Source organism: Lissotriton vulgaris, chromosome 4_1 (assembly GCF_964263255.1).
Source record: "Lissotriton vulgaris chromosome 4_1, aLisVul1.2, whole genome shotgun sequence".
Taxonomy (NCBI): domain Eukaryota; kingdom Metazoa; phylum Chordata; class Amphibia; order Caudata; family Salamandridae; genus Lissotriton; species Lissotriton vulgaris.
In genome coordinates, this window is record NC_141691.1 from 379,388,622 (window position 1) to 379,403,939 (window position 15,318).

General features: G+C 49.0%; 1 protein-coding gene across 2 annotated transcripts in view; it reads right to left on the minus strand.

Annotated features, from left to right (window-relative positions):
• Positions 1 to 15,318, minus strand: part of BRWD3 (bromodomain and WD repeat domain containing 3) — a 1,253,402-nt gene that overhangs the window by 116,356 nt on the left and 1,121,728 nt on the right. For both annotated transcript variants that reach the window (XM_086918755.1, XM_086918756.1), the window contains one exon: positions 1,801 to 1,967. In XM_086918755.1, coding sequence (XP_086774881.1) covers positions 1,801 to 1,967 — 167 coding nt within the window. The remainder of the gene's footprint in view (positions 1 to 1,800; positions 1,968 to 15,318) is intronic.

Genomic DNA, 15,318 nt, shown 5'->3' on the forward strand with positions numbered 1-15,318 from the left:
AGGGTCCTCAGACCCCTCCCAATACTCCTCATCACCCATATCCTGAAATTCAGGGTTGTCAAAAGATGGGACCGGTTCATTGAAGTAAAACTCCCCAAGCAGCGTCGAAAGTGGCGCCCATGGCGCCGTTCCGACGCCGGAAACCGGATTGAGGGAGGCATCGGGGACAGCGCCGCCTGGAGACGGCACAGGAGGTGACACCCTGGGGACCGGCGCCGGGGAGGTCGTTAGGTCAACCGGCGACGACCCGGATCCGGAAGCGGATCCAGCGGGGCCCTGCGGTGCCGGGCCCGAAGGCACCGAAGCACCCGCCGGCGTCTCGCCCGAAGCACCCGACCCGCTAGGGCCACCAGACGGGTCCGCTGGGCCCGAAGGCGCCGCAGAGCCCGTCGGAGGAGAGAGGGAGCTCATGGCCATGAGGAAGCACTCGATCTCCTCCGGCGTCGCTTGCTGCCCAGGGACCGGAGGGTATGGGGCAGGTCGCGACGCACGCGACTCCGACGGAGCCGCGTGGGCGGTGTCACCCGAACCCCCGGCCACATCGTGCGAGCGTCGGGGGGAGTCAGAAGAGCGATGACGTCTCTTCGACTTTTTGTGCTTACCTGACGACTTCGAGCCTGAAGAGTGATGTCGACTCCCGGATCTATGATGGCTCTGACCCCGCGACCGGTCCCTCGACCTCCGTCCGGACCGGGACCTCTCGCGGAGCGGGGCTGACTGCCGGAGCTCGAACCGCTTGCTGGACCGCTCCCGCCTAGCTTTCGAAGTCAGGGCTCGGCAGTCGGGGCAGGCCTTGTCGTCGTGATCGACGCAGAGACAGTGAAGACACCGGCGGTGAGGGTCAGCGACCGACATCAGTCGGTCCCAGTCATCACAGGGCTTGAAACCTGGCATCCCTACCGTCACCGTTCGGAAAAAAAGTTTAGTCAAAAGGTTACAAAGGTACCACTTTTTCTGGATCTGCTCTGCCGGCGCGGAAAAAAGAAGAACTGACGTCAGTGCGCGGAGGCGGTGTCTAAGTACTCCGACGACATCATCACGGCGCCCTCAACGCCGACGACGGACGCAGAGCCGCAGATGACGCCTACCAAAGCGCAAGGGTACTGCTACGCAAAAATTTCAGGATCCAGTCTGGCGCCTGGGGATATTCTAAGGTAAGGAATCTAATACTAACCTGTTTCTTTCAGATAATGAAGCACAACAGTTTTGAGTGAGTGCAAGCACAACTTTAATTTTTATATGGGATATTTTCAATGAAACAGAATAACGGGCTGGTGATAATGTCCGCACACCCATAGATTATTTTCTACAGTATTCTTTTGTGAAAAAGTTCTGAAATGCCTAGAGAGCTAACAAGAGGCCAGTCAATGCCGCATAGTGCCACTTAGCACAAGGGACTTATTATGGCATAAATCTTTCTCTAGATCAGTGGGATACCGACGGCCTCACATTATGAAAGCTGCAGGACCAAATATTTATCAGTTGTCTGGTGGACTTAGTGGAAACACATCCGGAACCCACTAAATCAGCTTTCCTTCGATATTTATAAATCCCATCTATCCCTTGTTTGATTTACATAGCCCAACAACTGGGGATGCTTGGCTAATGATGTCTGGGTCCACTTTATAAGTAGGCATTCTGAAGCCTTTGGGAACTTTTCTAAAGAACAGGACTTTGCTGGTTGCCATTTTACTCCCCCAAGGCCAGGACCAGGCCTAAATTCTGACAAAGCTTAGCCGTTAGACATTTTGGAATAATAAGTTGAATTTCATAGAGCCCAACACATATTTTTTCAGGTACCTGGATGCTCTGCTAGAGCATGGTGAACTGCTGCTAGTGCTTCGTAGTCGTTTTCTGAATCTTGTCCTCCTCCTTGGCTGACACTGTATAGCCAACTTGTATTCGGAGATTATATTTTTAACATAAGTCTCACATAAGGCTGATAATCGAAGTGTCATGCTGTAAATCTGAAAAAAAATGTTGTATACTTTTTTTTTAACCTGTGTTTATTCTGAAAGCAAGCATATCATTTTAATTTGGTAAGGATTGTTCTACAGCATGAATAATTTTCATCAATAGAAAAACAATCACAAATAAATAAGACATTTAGAAATGACAAATGTTGAAAAGGTAATGTAGTGTCATCAGATGTAGCGTCCTCCCTAGGTTGGGAGCATGCAATAGACCACACCACACACAGAGGTCTGGCTTGCATGACTATTCTTCAGCATGCAACCTTTAACTGAACGCACTGCGTCGATCAAGTTACTTACCTGTGGTAACAATATATCTGTAAGAAACATTAGTTAGTGATAGATTCCTTACCTTAGAATTACCCCCAGGCATCAGACTGGATCCGGGAAGCTTTCGTCAGCAGTACCCCTGTGCGTCGGTAGGCGTCATCGTGCGGCTCCGCGTATGTCGTTGGCGTCCTAGTCGCCAAGATGACATTGTCGGAGCTACTTAGACATGCCGACGTGCGCTGACGTCAGTTCTATAGAGGACTTTCCGCGCCAGGAACGCAGAGCCATGCAAGATACTGACCACTGGTGCATTTGAAACTAGGGCCCTGAAAGGGATGACCTTAACCCTAGAAATCAGTTCTCAGAAAGGGGAGGATGGGTGGGGCGGTAAGGAACCTATCACTAACTAATGTTTCTTACAAATATATAGTTACCGAAGGTAAGTAACTTGTTTACCTGAAAGAAACACGTTAGTTACTGCTAGTAGTTCCAAGTAATTGATGTGCAGTCTCTTTTGCTGCACACTCCATTTCCCCTGTACTGTGTATTTGTCCATATGTGCTCCCCATCCGGTGAGCGATGCGTCCGCTGTCAGTATCACTTGTGGAATTGGTTCTAGGAACGACCGTCCCTTGGAAATGTTTGCTGTGTTCCACCACTTCAGAGAGCGATGCGTACGGTCGTCTACCAACACCAGATCTGTAATCTGACCTTGAGCCTGATTCCACTGTGTCGCTAGACACTCCTGTAGTGGACGCATTTGTAGTCTGGCATATGGTATTAGCAGTATGCAGGAGGACATCATGCCTAACAGCTGCATAAACACTCGTGCAGGTAGTGAGTGTTGTGGTTGAAATCTTTGTATCAGCGTAACCATTGTTTGTATCCTGATTGGATTGGGGTATGCTTTGGCTCTTTCTGTGTCTATAGTAGCCCCTAGGTATTGTTGAATCTTGTTTGGTTGTAGGTGGGATTTTTTGTAGTTCACCGTAAACCCTAGGTGATGCAGCAATTGAATGGTCTTCTGTGTGTTGTGAAGACATTCTTCTTGTGACTTGGCCTTTATTAGCCAATCGCCCAAGTAAGGGAAGACATGTATTTGTTGTCTTCTTAGGTGTGCTGCAACCACTGCTAGGCATTTTGTGAACACCCTTGGTGCCGTTGTGACCCCAAACGGAAGGACTTTGAACTGATAATGTTGTCCTTCCACTACAAACCTTAGGTATTTCCTGTGGGCTTTGTGAATTGGGATGTGAAAGTAAGCGTCTTTTAGATCCAGTGTAGAAAGAAAGTCCCCTTTCTTCAGTAAAGGAAGTACTTGTTGGAGCGTGACCATGTGGAAATGTTCCGAGTTTATGTATGCATTGAGAGGTCTGAGGTCTAAGATTGGCCTTAGAGACCCGTCTTTTTGGGGGATTAGGAAGTACAGAGAGTATACTCCCGTCCCTTATTGATGTTTTGGAACCTTCTCTATGGCATGCTTTTGTAACAGTGATAGTACTTCTTGTTTTAACAATGTCAGATGGTCTTGACTCATTGGACGCTGTCTGGGGGGGATGTTTGGTGGGGTAGCTGTGAGTTCTAGGCAATAACCATGTTGGATAATTTGTCTCACCCACTTGTCTGATGTGATGTTTTCCCAGACAGGTAGGAACTGTGATAGATGTCCCCCGACCGGTGTTATGTGGTCTGGGGGAAGTTGTATTAAGTCACTGTTTTGGGGTTGGGGAGTTGCGGTTGTTATTATTTCCGCGACCTCTACCCTTGTTGTTGTTACCTCTGTAACTGCCTCTTGAATTACCTCTGGGTGATGTTGGTGTGAAAGAGGTAGATTGCTGACTTGTTCCTGCACCTTTTGAGCCCCCTCTATAGGTGGATCTACGAAAGGAACCCCTTTGTGTTGGCTCTTGTAATGCTCCCATTGACTTAGCTGTTTGTGTCCTTTTTCATCTTTTCTAAAGTCTCATCTGTACCTGAGCCGAAAAGTGTCTTTTGATCAAAAGGTTGGTTCAATAAAGATGTTTGTACTTCTTGTTTGAACCCTGAGACCCTAAGCCATGCATGTCTTCTTATCATGATACTTGTGTTGATGGATCTTGCTGCAGTGTCTGCCGCGTCCAAGGCGCACTTAATGGAAGTGTTAGTTATTATCTTTCCTTCCTGTATAAGCTGATCTGCTCTTTTCTGATGTTCCTTAGGAAGATGTGTGAGGAGCTTTTCTAACTCACCATAATGCGCCCTATCATAGCGTGCAAGTAGCGCTTGTGTATTGGCTATGCGCCAGCTGTTTGCCGCTTGTGATGCTACTCTTTTGCCTGATGCATCAATTAATTTTGACTCCTTATCAGGTGGAGGGGCTTCTCCCATAGATTATAAGTTTGCTCTTTTGCGAGCGTTTGTAACTACAAGCGAGTCCAGAGGTACCTGTCCCTTGATAAATATTGGGTCCTTTGGAGCTGCCTTATATTTTTTATCAATTCTTGGGTTTAACACCCTAGCCCTCACTGGGTCTTTGAATATGTCTGCTGTGTGACTGAGAAGACCCTTCAGCATAGGTAGAGTGCCTGATGTTCTTTGTGCAGTAGGTAGTGTTTCTAATAGGAAATCCTCTACTTGAGGTTCTGTATGTAGATCTACCTTATGATATTTTGCTGCCCTATTAATCAGCTGTACAAAACCTGTGTTATCATCAGGTAGTGAAGGTTTTGAAGGATATAAATGTGGGTCGTTATCATCTGACCCTGCATCATAATTCTCCCATGGGTCTTCCTCATCTGGGATAGTGCCCTCATCCCCATAAGGTTCTCCCTGCCCTGTATCACTGTCTACATCTGTTTGAGGTGTAGATGGTCTTGGTGTAGAAGGTGGAGGAATAGTTGGCATAGTGTGAGGAATAGGAGAAGAGTTGTGACTCTAGGCCGAGGAGGAGGAGTTGTATTTTTACCCCCATTGTTCTCTTCTTAGTATGAAGAGCTTTGTCATCTAGCTGTTCATTCTTCCTCTTTTTCGGTGATTTTTACACTACTTTGCCAGTTTGTGGATCGATAAACAAAGTCTTTTGTTTTGGATCTGTTTGCTGCTCCTGTGTCGGTACCGAAGTTTTTGGTTCCGAAAGGTGCCTTTGCTTTCGATCGTCAATGTTCGGTGTTTTCGGCACCGAGGATGTGCTAGATTCCGATTTTTTCGGTGTCGAGTGAGTCTTCGACGTCGAAGCATGTTTCGGTTTCAACATGGAATGTTTCGATGCCGAGCTTTCCCTTGCATGAAGCTTCGGTGTCGAAGTCTATGTCGACCGTTTCTTGGATCCGACATGGTGGGAGACCGAGAGTTTCGGTTTCTGTTTCAGTTTCGTTGCCGGACCCGAAGGCGGGGCGTCGGAAACTTTTTTCAGCGGTTTGACCGGGCTCGAAGGCGGGGTCGTTACCGCACGGGCTCGGTTTTTTGGTAAGGGGACGTCGTCAATCACGGTTTGTTGAACGTCGAATTCCTCGACATCCGACTTGTCCACTTCCGACCCCGACTGTTCTTCATGATCCTCTTCCTCTTCGAGGTGCTGGTCTTCGAACAGCTCCGGAATTGCCTCCGACTGCATTCTCGAAACCGCGTGTCTTTGAGCTCAACGGTTTCTAATTGTAGACTTGGAGGAGAATGCTGCGCAGGCTTCGCAGTCCCTGGATTCGTGTTCAGGTGATAGACAGAGGTTGCACACCTCGTGTAGGTCCTTGTCTGGAAACTTAGCACCACACGTTGGACATTTCTTAAATGGAGTCCTTTCCATGGACTCCGGGGTTGACCACGTCGAGAAAGGCCTCTCGTTCGTCGACGTAGACCAAAGTTTTTGTTTGATGTTGGAGTCGAAACGCGTCGGAATGGAAATGAAATCGCGTTCGATAACAATACCGTTGAATTGGAAAGGGAATACGCGCCGAAATATCACTTCTTCCCGAAGTCGATCTGGAGCGCTTCGATCCTCATCCGAACCCGATGGCGGAAAAAAACAATCTAAGGATGGAGCCGATGCCCATGCACACTAGCAACCAAAGGAGGAGTCACCAATCTACAAAAGACTCTCCAAGTGAAAAACAAGTGCAATTATCCGAGCCCGACACCAGATGGCGATCTATTCATAATGTACCATCTGCATCCCATATGCCTCGAACATAGCATTTACCGATTTGAAAATACCGAATTTTACCGATTCGATATTTTCGAATCGGTAAATGCTATGTAGCAAATCATTCGGTAAAAATTACTGATTCGTTAAGATTCGGTATTTACTGAATCAGTATTTACCGATTCGGTAATTGCCATTCATTCCTATGGGTCTGGAGGCCCATAGGAATGAATGGCAATTACCGAATCGGTAAATACCGATTCGGTAAAAGGGGGACAACATTGAAGGGTGGCGGGGTGTCACTTTGACACCCTGTTGCACCCCTCAATTGTGTATGGGTGCACATGTTGCAGACATACATGCCCTAAGGGCATGTATGTCTGCAACATTGCACTGAAGCAATTTGCATAAAATTGCTTTTTGGGGTGTTTCGTTATTTACCACCAACTTGTAGTTGGTGGAAAATAACGAATCCTAACATGGGATAAGCACTCATTTAAGTGCTCCCTACATTAGGAATTCGGCAATTTACTGAATCAGTATTTAAGAAATTGGTAATTTACCGATTCCTTAATTTACAGATTCGGTAAACTAACGAATCGGAAAAGCCTATTACCGGTCGGTAACGGCCGAAATTCTTTAATTTCGGCCGGTATCGACCGGTAATAGCCTTCCTACATCTGGCCCAAAAGGACTTCTGAAAGAGGGACAGAAAGAGGATCCACAGCCTTTGCTGTGCACCATGTCACAAATTTGTTCCACCTGCAGGCGTACACCGATTTAGTGGAGGGTCGCCTGGCTGCCACAATGATATCACAGACTTCAGGAGGCAAGTCAATGGAATCTACTGTAGCCCCTCAATCTCCACGCATATAGGTGGAGGCTGGACAGGTTCAGGTGGAAACCCGTCCCCTGCTGCTGCGACAGAAGATCTCCCGAAGAGGCAGTCGGGATACCAAACTCTTCGAGCCCAGTCTGGGGCCAAATGAATAACTTGGGCCCAATTGCGCCTGATCTTCTTCAGCCCTCTGGCTAGAAGTGGTGCAGGCGGAAAGTTCTCCACTCGTGACGAAAAGTGTTGCCCTTGTGATGAAAAGCGTTGCTGAGCGAATGCCGCCTTGGAAATTCCAACACGCAGAAGAGATGACATTGCACGTTCTCTTCGGTGGCGAATAGATCTAACCAAGGCTCTACCCACTGTTGAAAGATACTTTGCACCACCTCCGAGTGTAGACGCCATTCGTGATCCATCATGCACCTGCGGCTGTGTTCGTCCGCCCTGGAGTTCAAGGAACCTGCCAAGTGTTGAACCGTCAAGGAAGAGCCTTGATGTTCCAGCCATGCCCAGCGTAGCAGAGCCTCCTGACATGTTATGTTATGTTTACTTATACCGCGCACAGCTGCCCCAGCGAAGGGGCGTACTGGCGCTTTGACAAGGTAAACACAACACAACACCGATAAAAAACAGAAGGGCCATAGGAACAGCATGAAAGCTAAACAAATAAGAAGGTCTGGATGGCACGTCTAAACTGAAGAAGGTCCTCAATAGCCCGGATCTGAAGAGGAAGAGAGTTCCACCAATTCGCCGCTAGCACTCGAAAAGAGCGGCCACCTGCTCTACTCAGCCTGAAGCGCGGAACCACAGCCAGATTCTGACCCAAAGATCTGAGGGTTCGCGAGGGTACATACGGTGTCAGCAGATTCTCCAGAATTTGGGGAGATGTACCCTTGAGGATTTTAAACGCAAGGCAGAGAACTTTGAATTTAATCCTCTGATTTACAGGGAGCCAGTGGAGAGAGTGCAAAGATTTGGAGACCGAGCTCCGCCTAGGCAGACCTATCACCACTCTGGCTGCAGCATTTTGAACTCGCTGCAGCCGGGTAAGTTCTGACTGATTGATCCCAGCTAAAAGCGAGCTGGCATAGTCAAGCCGGGACAACACTGATGCTTGAACCACCAATTGTCTGGTGGGGGCATCAAAAAATTTAAGGATAGGTCTAAGTCCTCTAATAATGCCATAGCAAGAGGCCACCACATTCTTGGTGTAACAGATGAGACTGAGGGTTGGGTCAAGCCAGACCCCAAGATTTTTTATCTCCGATGCTGGAGGGGTGGTCACACCTAGTTCAGGAGGCCACCACTTGTCACCCCACAACCCTGCCTGCTTGCCGACCACCATAACCTCAGTCTTCTTGGTGTTTAACAGGAGACAGTTGGAGTTCATCCAGTTGGCCACTGCCCGTAAACCATCACGGAACCTGGGAGCCTCCATGTCTGAGTCCCTACTCAACGTGACCGCCAGCTGCGTGTCATCTGCGTATGAAACCATCGTTAGGCCCCATTGTTTGACGACCGCAGCCAGCGGCCTCACGTAAAGTTTGAAAAGAGTGGGACTCAACGATGAGCCCTGTGGGACACCCAGGTCCAACGGATAGGATTTGGACTTACCAGGTGGAATCAAATACCTGGAATGACCTTTCCTCAAGAAAAGATCGAAACCAGCATAGGGCAGAACCCGTGACACCCACTTCCTCAAGTCGGTGAAGCAAAATCCTGTGCGAGACTGTGTCGAACGCGGCACTGAGATCTAATAGCAATAGTGCCGCCGTCCGACCCGCATCAAGCACAGAACGCAGATGTTCGACCATAGAAAGTAGGGCCGTCTCCGTGCTGTGGCCCGCACGGAACCAATTCTGGGTAGGGTCAAGAATGTTAGCCCTGGTGAGATGGTCTGCAAGGATGCCATTCACATGGACCTCAGCAACTTTCGTAGCCCAAGGAAGCAAGGAAATAGGGCGGTAGTTCTCAGGTTTAAGGGGGTCAAGGGTGGCCTTCTTCAAAATGCGTGTAACTACAGCCTGCTTCCACCTAATGGGAACTACACCTGAGGAAAGTGACAAATTGATCAGAGAGAGCACCGGAGTACGGCATAACGGCGACATGTTCTTAAGCTGAGCCGGTTTCAACGGATCTACAGGAGATCCTGACTTAATTTTAAGGCTCAGGGAATCAAAGGCCTCCATAGATAGGGGGGACAGGGTGGTAAGAGACTCACTGCCTCCCGAGATGCAGCTAACCCGCTCTGAATTTAAAATTGGAGAGCCCATCGAGAAGGTTCGATAGATGGCTTGAACTTTCCCGAGGAAAAAGGAGGCCAGGCCCTCACAATGGGAGTCCAAACAGATTTCTGCTGCCGTTGTCCTCTTAGCCATGAGATCCTTTAACACCTTAAAAATGAGTTTCGAAGGATTCGAACTGTTCTGAAACTCTTGGGCATAAAAGGCTGCTCGTGTTCTACACACCGCCCTATGGTAAGTTTTAATTTTAGCAAGGTAGCAGGCCTTCAGTTCGGGATCAAACTATTTCCTCCAAAGCCTCTCAGCCTGTCTACAGGCTCTTTTAAGAGACGCTAAGGTGCTGTCATACCATGGGCTGGGCTCCTTCGAACGACACTTGGACCATACCAAGGGGATCAAAGAGTCCAGGGCACGGGAGATCCAGTCACAGAAGGAATCATATCCGCGGTCGACATCAGTGAAAGGACTCAGTGGTGTCTCTTCCAACAGATGGTAAAAGTCCTCCAATTTCAGTTTGTTCCAGTGTCGTCGCATAACTAATCTGTCCTGGGGTATGAACGAAGGTTGAGATATGGGGCATATTATTTTCACCAACATATGGTCTATCCAGGCCATCTCGGTGGGACAAAGTGCCCTGACTCCCTCTATGTTGGTAAAGAAAGGGTCAAGGATGTGGCCATCTCTATGAGAAGAAGAAACGACCTACTGAGAGAGCTGCAAGGCCTCCAAATCGGCCAAAATGCTCCTAATGGGGGGCGAAGACGGGCAGTCAAAATGAAGATTAAGGTCTCTGAGAACATTAAAATTAGCACAACCTAGTGCCTCCGTGCTAATTAGATCCGGGAGAGCAGCCCTAAAAGCAGATTCGCACCCCGGAGGGCGATATATTAATAAGCCAGAAAAGGTAAAGTGATGGCTGAACGAGATTTTAAAAAGAGCACTTTCACATCCTGTGATTTTTAAGGCCTTCCACTCGCAAGGATAGCACAGCTTAATTGCCATTGCAATTCCTCCCCCCTGGTAGCACGATTAAGAGTAAAAATAGCATAATCAGGGGGGAAGGCCAGGTTAAGTATGGAAGAATCTGAGTCCTGCAACCAGGTTTCAGTCAAGAAAAGCACGTCAGGAGATTCATCTTTAAGGACCCCAAGGCATGGACCCCACCTTGCCTTGCTTGTTGCAATGCCACATGGTGGTGGTGTTGTCTGTGTACACCTGCACTACTCTCCCCTTGACAGAGGGAAGGAATGCCAAGTAGGATCGCCCGGAGCTCCAGAAAGTTGATAGGGAGCCTGGACTCCGCCGGAGACCAGAGGTCTCTGATCTCCGCCTCTCCCATATGGCTGCCCCATCCCAGGAGGGACGCATCTGTCACCACTGTGCGCTTCGGTTGGGGAAGGGAGAGGGATCTGCCGCTGACCCAATGTTGGTTTGTGAGCCACCACTGCAACTGCTGTGCAGTGCCCTTCGAGATCAGGAAGTGCTCCGACAGGTCCCCTTGATGCTGTGCCCACTGGAACTTCAGGTTCCACTGCAGAGCCCGCATATGCCATCTGTTAGAATTGGGGGTCTCTGGTTGGCACAGGTGAGTACTTGTGACAAACAGGGACCCTCTCCTCTAGTCAGGGCAAGAGACTTACTCCTAAAAATAACCCCTGCTCACCCTCTAGGCCAGAGGTCTTCAATCTGTGGGGCGCGACCCCAGGGGGGTCGTGGAGTCCTTGGAATGGGGTCGCAGATTCTGCCAGAGCACGCAGTTCCTGGCTTGGGCTGATCGAGGGTGCTCGGTGGAGGCCTAATTCACACCAAGTTGCAAGTAAAAGGTCTTCTAAAGACCTGTCAAGTACTCGGGTGTGGCTGTGTGTGTGTGTCCCTGAAGCCGTTTCGAGCTTGGGGAGGAGGAGAGGTGGGGGAGGGGGGTTGGAGGGGGGCTGGGGGAGCAGGCTGTAGTGTTGCCTTTTGAGGTCAATGCATATTGCGCGCCTGGAGCTGTGAGTCCCATGACACGTCCCCCGCCCCCAGCAAGGAGACACAGAGATGCCCTCCCATGATCGGGGAAGAAGAGCAGAGAGATACTGACCCCCCCCCCCCCCCCCCCCCCCCCCCCCCCCCATGAGAAAGGCACAGCAAAGGTGGGTGGATGAATGATGGGTGGATGGATGGATGTAAGGATGAAGGATGTGTGAAAAGGTGGGTGGATGAATTATGAATGGATGGATGAAAGGGTGGATGGAAGGATGAAAGGGTGGATGGATGAAAGGGTGGATGGATGAAAGGGTGGATGGATGAAAGGGTGGATGGATGAAAGGGTGGATGGATGAAAGGGTGGATGGATGGATGAAAGGGTGGATGGATGGAAGGATGAAAGGGTAGATGGATGAAGGATGTATGGATGGATAAACGATGTATGGATGGATAAAAGGTTGCATGGATGAATGATGGATGGATGGATGGATGTATGTGTGAAAAGATGGGTGGATGAATGATGGGTGAATGGATGGATGAAAGGGTGGATGGATGAAGGATGGATGGAAGGATGAAAGGGTGGATGGGTGAAGGATAGATGGATGAAGGATAGATGAAAGGGTGGACGGATGAAGGATGGATGAAAGGGTGGATGGATGGATGAAAGGGTGGATGGATGGAAGGATGAAAGGGTGGACTGATGAAGGATGGATGGAAGGGTGGATGGATATATGGATGGATAAAAGGTTGCATGGACGAATGATGGATGTGTGAAAAGGTGGGGGGATGAATGATGGGTGGATGGATGGATGCAAGGATGGACGGATAAAGGATGGAAGGATGAAGGGGTAGATGGATGTATGGATGGATAAAAGGTTGCATGGATGAATGATGCATGGATGGATGTGTGAAAAGTTGGGGGGATGAATGATGGGTGGATGGATGGATGAAATGGTGGATGGTTGTATGGATGGATAAAAGGTTGCATGGATGAATGATGCATGGATGGATGTGTGAAAAGGTAGGTGGATGAATGATGGGTGGATGGATGGAAGGGTGGATGGGTAAAGGATGGATGTATGGATGTAAGGATGAAGGGGTGGGTGGATGAAGGATGGATTTATGGAAGTGAGGATGAAAGGGTGGATGGGTGAAGGGTGGATGGGTGAAGGATAGATGGATGAAGGACAGATGTATGGATGTAAGGATGAAAGGGTGGACGGATGAAGGATGATGTATGGATGGAAGGATGAAGGGGTGGGTGGATGAAGGATGGATTTATGGAAGTAAGGATGAAAGGGTGGATGGGTGAAGGGTGGATGGGTGAAGGATAGATGGATGAAGGATAGATGTATGGATGTAAGGATGAAAGGGTGGACGGATGAAGGATGATGTATGGATGGAAGGATGAAGGGGTGGGTGGATGAAGGATGGATTTATGGAAGTAAGGATGAAAGGGTGGATGGGTGAAGGGTGGGCGGATGAAGGATGGATGGATGAAAGGGTGGATGGATGGAAGGATGAAAGGGTGGACGGATGAAGGACGGAGGGATGGATGGATGTATGGATGGATAAAAGGTTGCATGGATGGATGAATGATGCATGGGTGAATGTGTGAAAAGGTGGAGGGATGAATGATGGGTGGATGGATAGATGAAAGGGTGGGTGGATGGATGTATGGATGAAAGGGTGGATGGATGAAGGATGGATGTATGGATTGGAGGATGAAAGGATGGATGGATGGATAAAAGGTTGCATGGATGAATGATAGATGGATAAAAGGTTGCATGGATGAATGATGGATGGTTGTGTGAAAAGGTGGGTGGATGAATGATGGGTGAATGGATGGATGGAAGGGTGGAGGGGTAAAGGATGGATGTATGGATGGAAAGATGAAAGTGTGGATGGATGAAGGATGGATGGATGGATGGAAGGATGAAAGGATGGATGGATGTGTGAAAGTGTGGGTGGATGAATGATGGATGGATGTGATGAGGTCTAACAGGCGCATTTATGGTTGTCAAAAGATGATGATGAGGAGTACCAGTTTCAAGAAACTTTTGTCGGAAGGGGGTCCTTACCCCTAAAAAGGTTTTACAAGGGGGTCTCGGCATCAAAAAGTTTGAAGACCTCTGCTCTAGGCAGTGTGGCGCGAGCAGACAAGGCTAAACTTCAGGGCGTTATAGATTAAACATTTGCGTCAATGTACAGTTATCAGCTGACACCATACAAAGGGACACCAGGCGAGTTTCCATATAAAAAATAGGTATTTTATATATAGACTTTAAGCAGACTTAATACAAGGCCAGATAACGTTCTTCACTTGGGCCACAATACTCTTTTAGCAATTAAATAAGATCTTTGGTTGCAGAATGCGAAGTTCTTAATGTCCTTGCGCTGTGCGCAATCTTTGTCCGACTCTCACTGTTAGATATACGTCAGAAAGGTAATTTAAACAAAGAGAAGAGTTGCGGGCTCCTGGGCCCGGGTGTACGCACCGTAGAGCGCGTTGGATGAACAATCCTTTCTGGTGGTGCAGAGTCCGGCTTGCAGGCGGCGTCCGCGACGTAGAAGCAACAACACGATGCATGCATCCCCTCTCCGAGGCGGGCCCTGGCTCTGACGGCGTCTCGGTGCGAGGCGTGGAGTGGGGAGCCTCGAGGAGCGGGCCAGGCGATGCAGGTTGCTTGGTCGCTCACTGTTTACGAGCCGTACCTTCGGTTAAGAGGCTGTCTCTCGGGGCAGCTGGGCAGCACGCTGCGGCCAGTACGCGATGTACCGGGCGGTTTGATTGGTGTGGAGAAGGACAGCATGGTGCGGTTGTGTACGCTTCAGAAGTACAAACCGTACCTCGCTGGATAACGTGCCGGATTAGGTCCGTGGAGGCTGAAGGTGGTGGCGGAGCGGCTTGGATGAAGGAAAAGCGAAGCCAGGTGCGGGGCGACCCAGAGGCGACACGGTGCGAGCTTGGCTCAGAAAGGAGCGGAGTCACACGGAGCAGGGGGGACACAGCACAGGCTTCAGGATTGGCGAGGCGCACTTAGCGACGGCTTCAGCGGGGCACAGACACAGGCAGTCCAGCAGCTCGAGTTGAAGGCAGGAGAAGAGGCCAATGGTCCAGAGGCTCAGTTCAGGGGGCAAGCTCACACACAAGCCCATGGAGACTGTTTTCAAAAGCACAAGTAGATTCAAAAGTCACTTCAGGTCAGAGACAGTAATCCTCCATGCAGCTTTTCCAGGTCCAGAGGTTCTTCTTGGCGTCAACAGGATCTGATTTCTAAGGAGCAAGGCTCCTATCTTTATACCCAAAATCCTTTGTTCTTTCAGGCCAGGGGGGGCCTTTGCCTAATCCAATCCAGTTGCTGAGCACTTTGTTTTGGAGACTCTGGCTTTTATTTCAGTGTGCAGGGCAGAGACATCAGACACTCCCCAGGGGTTGGAGCCAGCATTGAGGTGGCAGAGCACAGCCCTATTCAGAGTCAAGGGGCACTCCTCCCACCCATCCTGTTGTAATCTCTCTATTCACCACATGGCATGTAAGACTGTCTCCTGGAATTCCCCAGCCCTGTCACTCACACAAACCAGACAGCAGATACACATAAGAGCAGAGGCTGGCTGAAATGGTTAGGCAAGCAGATGCCAGCTTTCTAAAAGTTATAAGAAAGAAGAAGACCCGGTCACTGGTTTGTTAGTTCTGCTCAATTTTTATTTAGGGCAGAATCTTGCACTCAGGTGTTTAATCCTTATGTGCAACCTATATATATTTTGAATTTCAGAAAAAGTAAATGCAGTGATTTTTACAGATACTGTAACTGTCCGAAGAATTACTTGCTGTGATGTGTAATTTGAGTTTGTAAATATATGTGTTCTAGTGCAGGACAGCAAGTAATTCTTCGGACAGTTACAGTATCTGTAAAA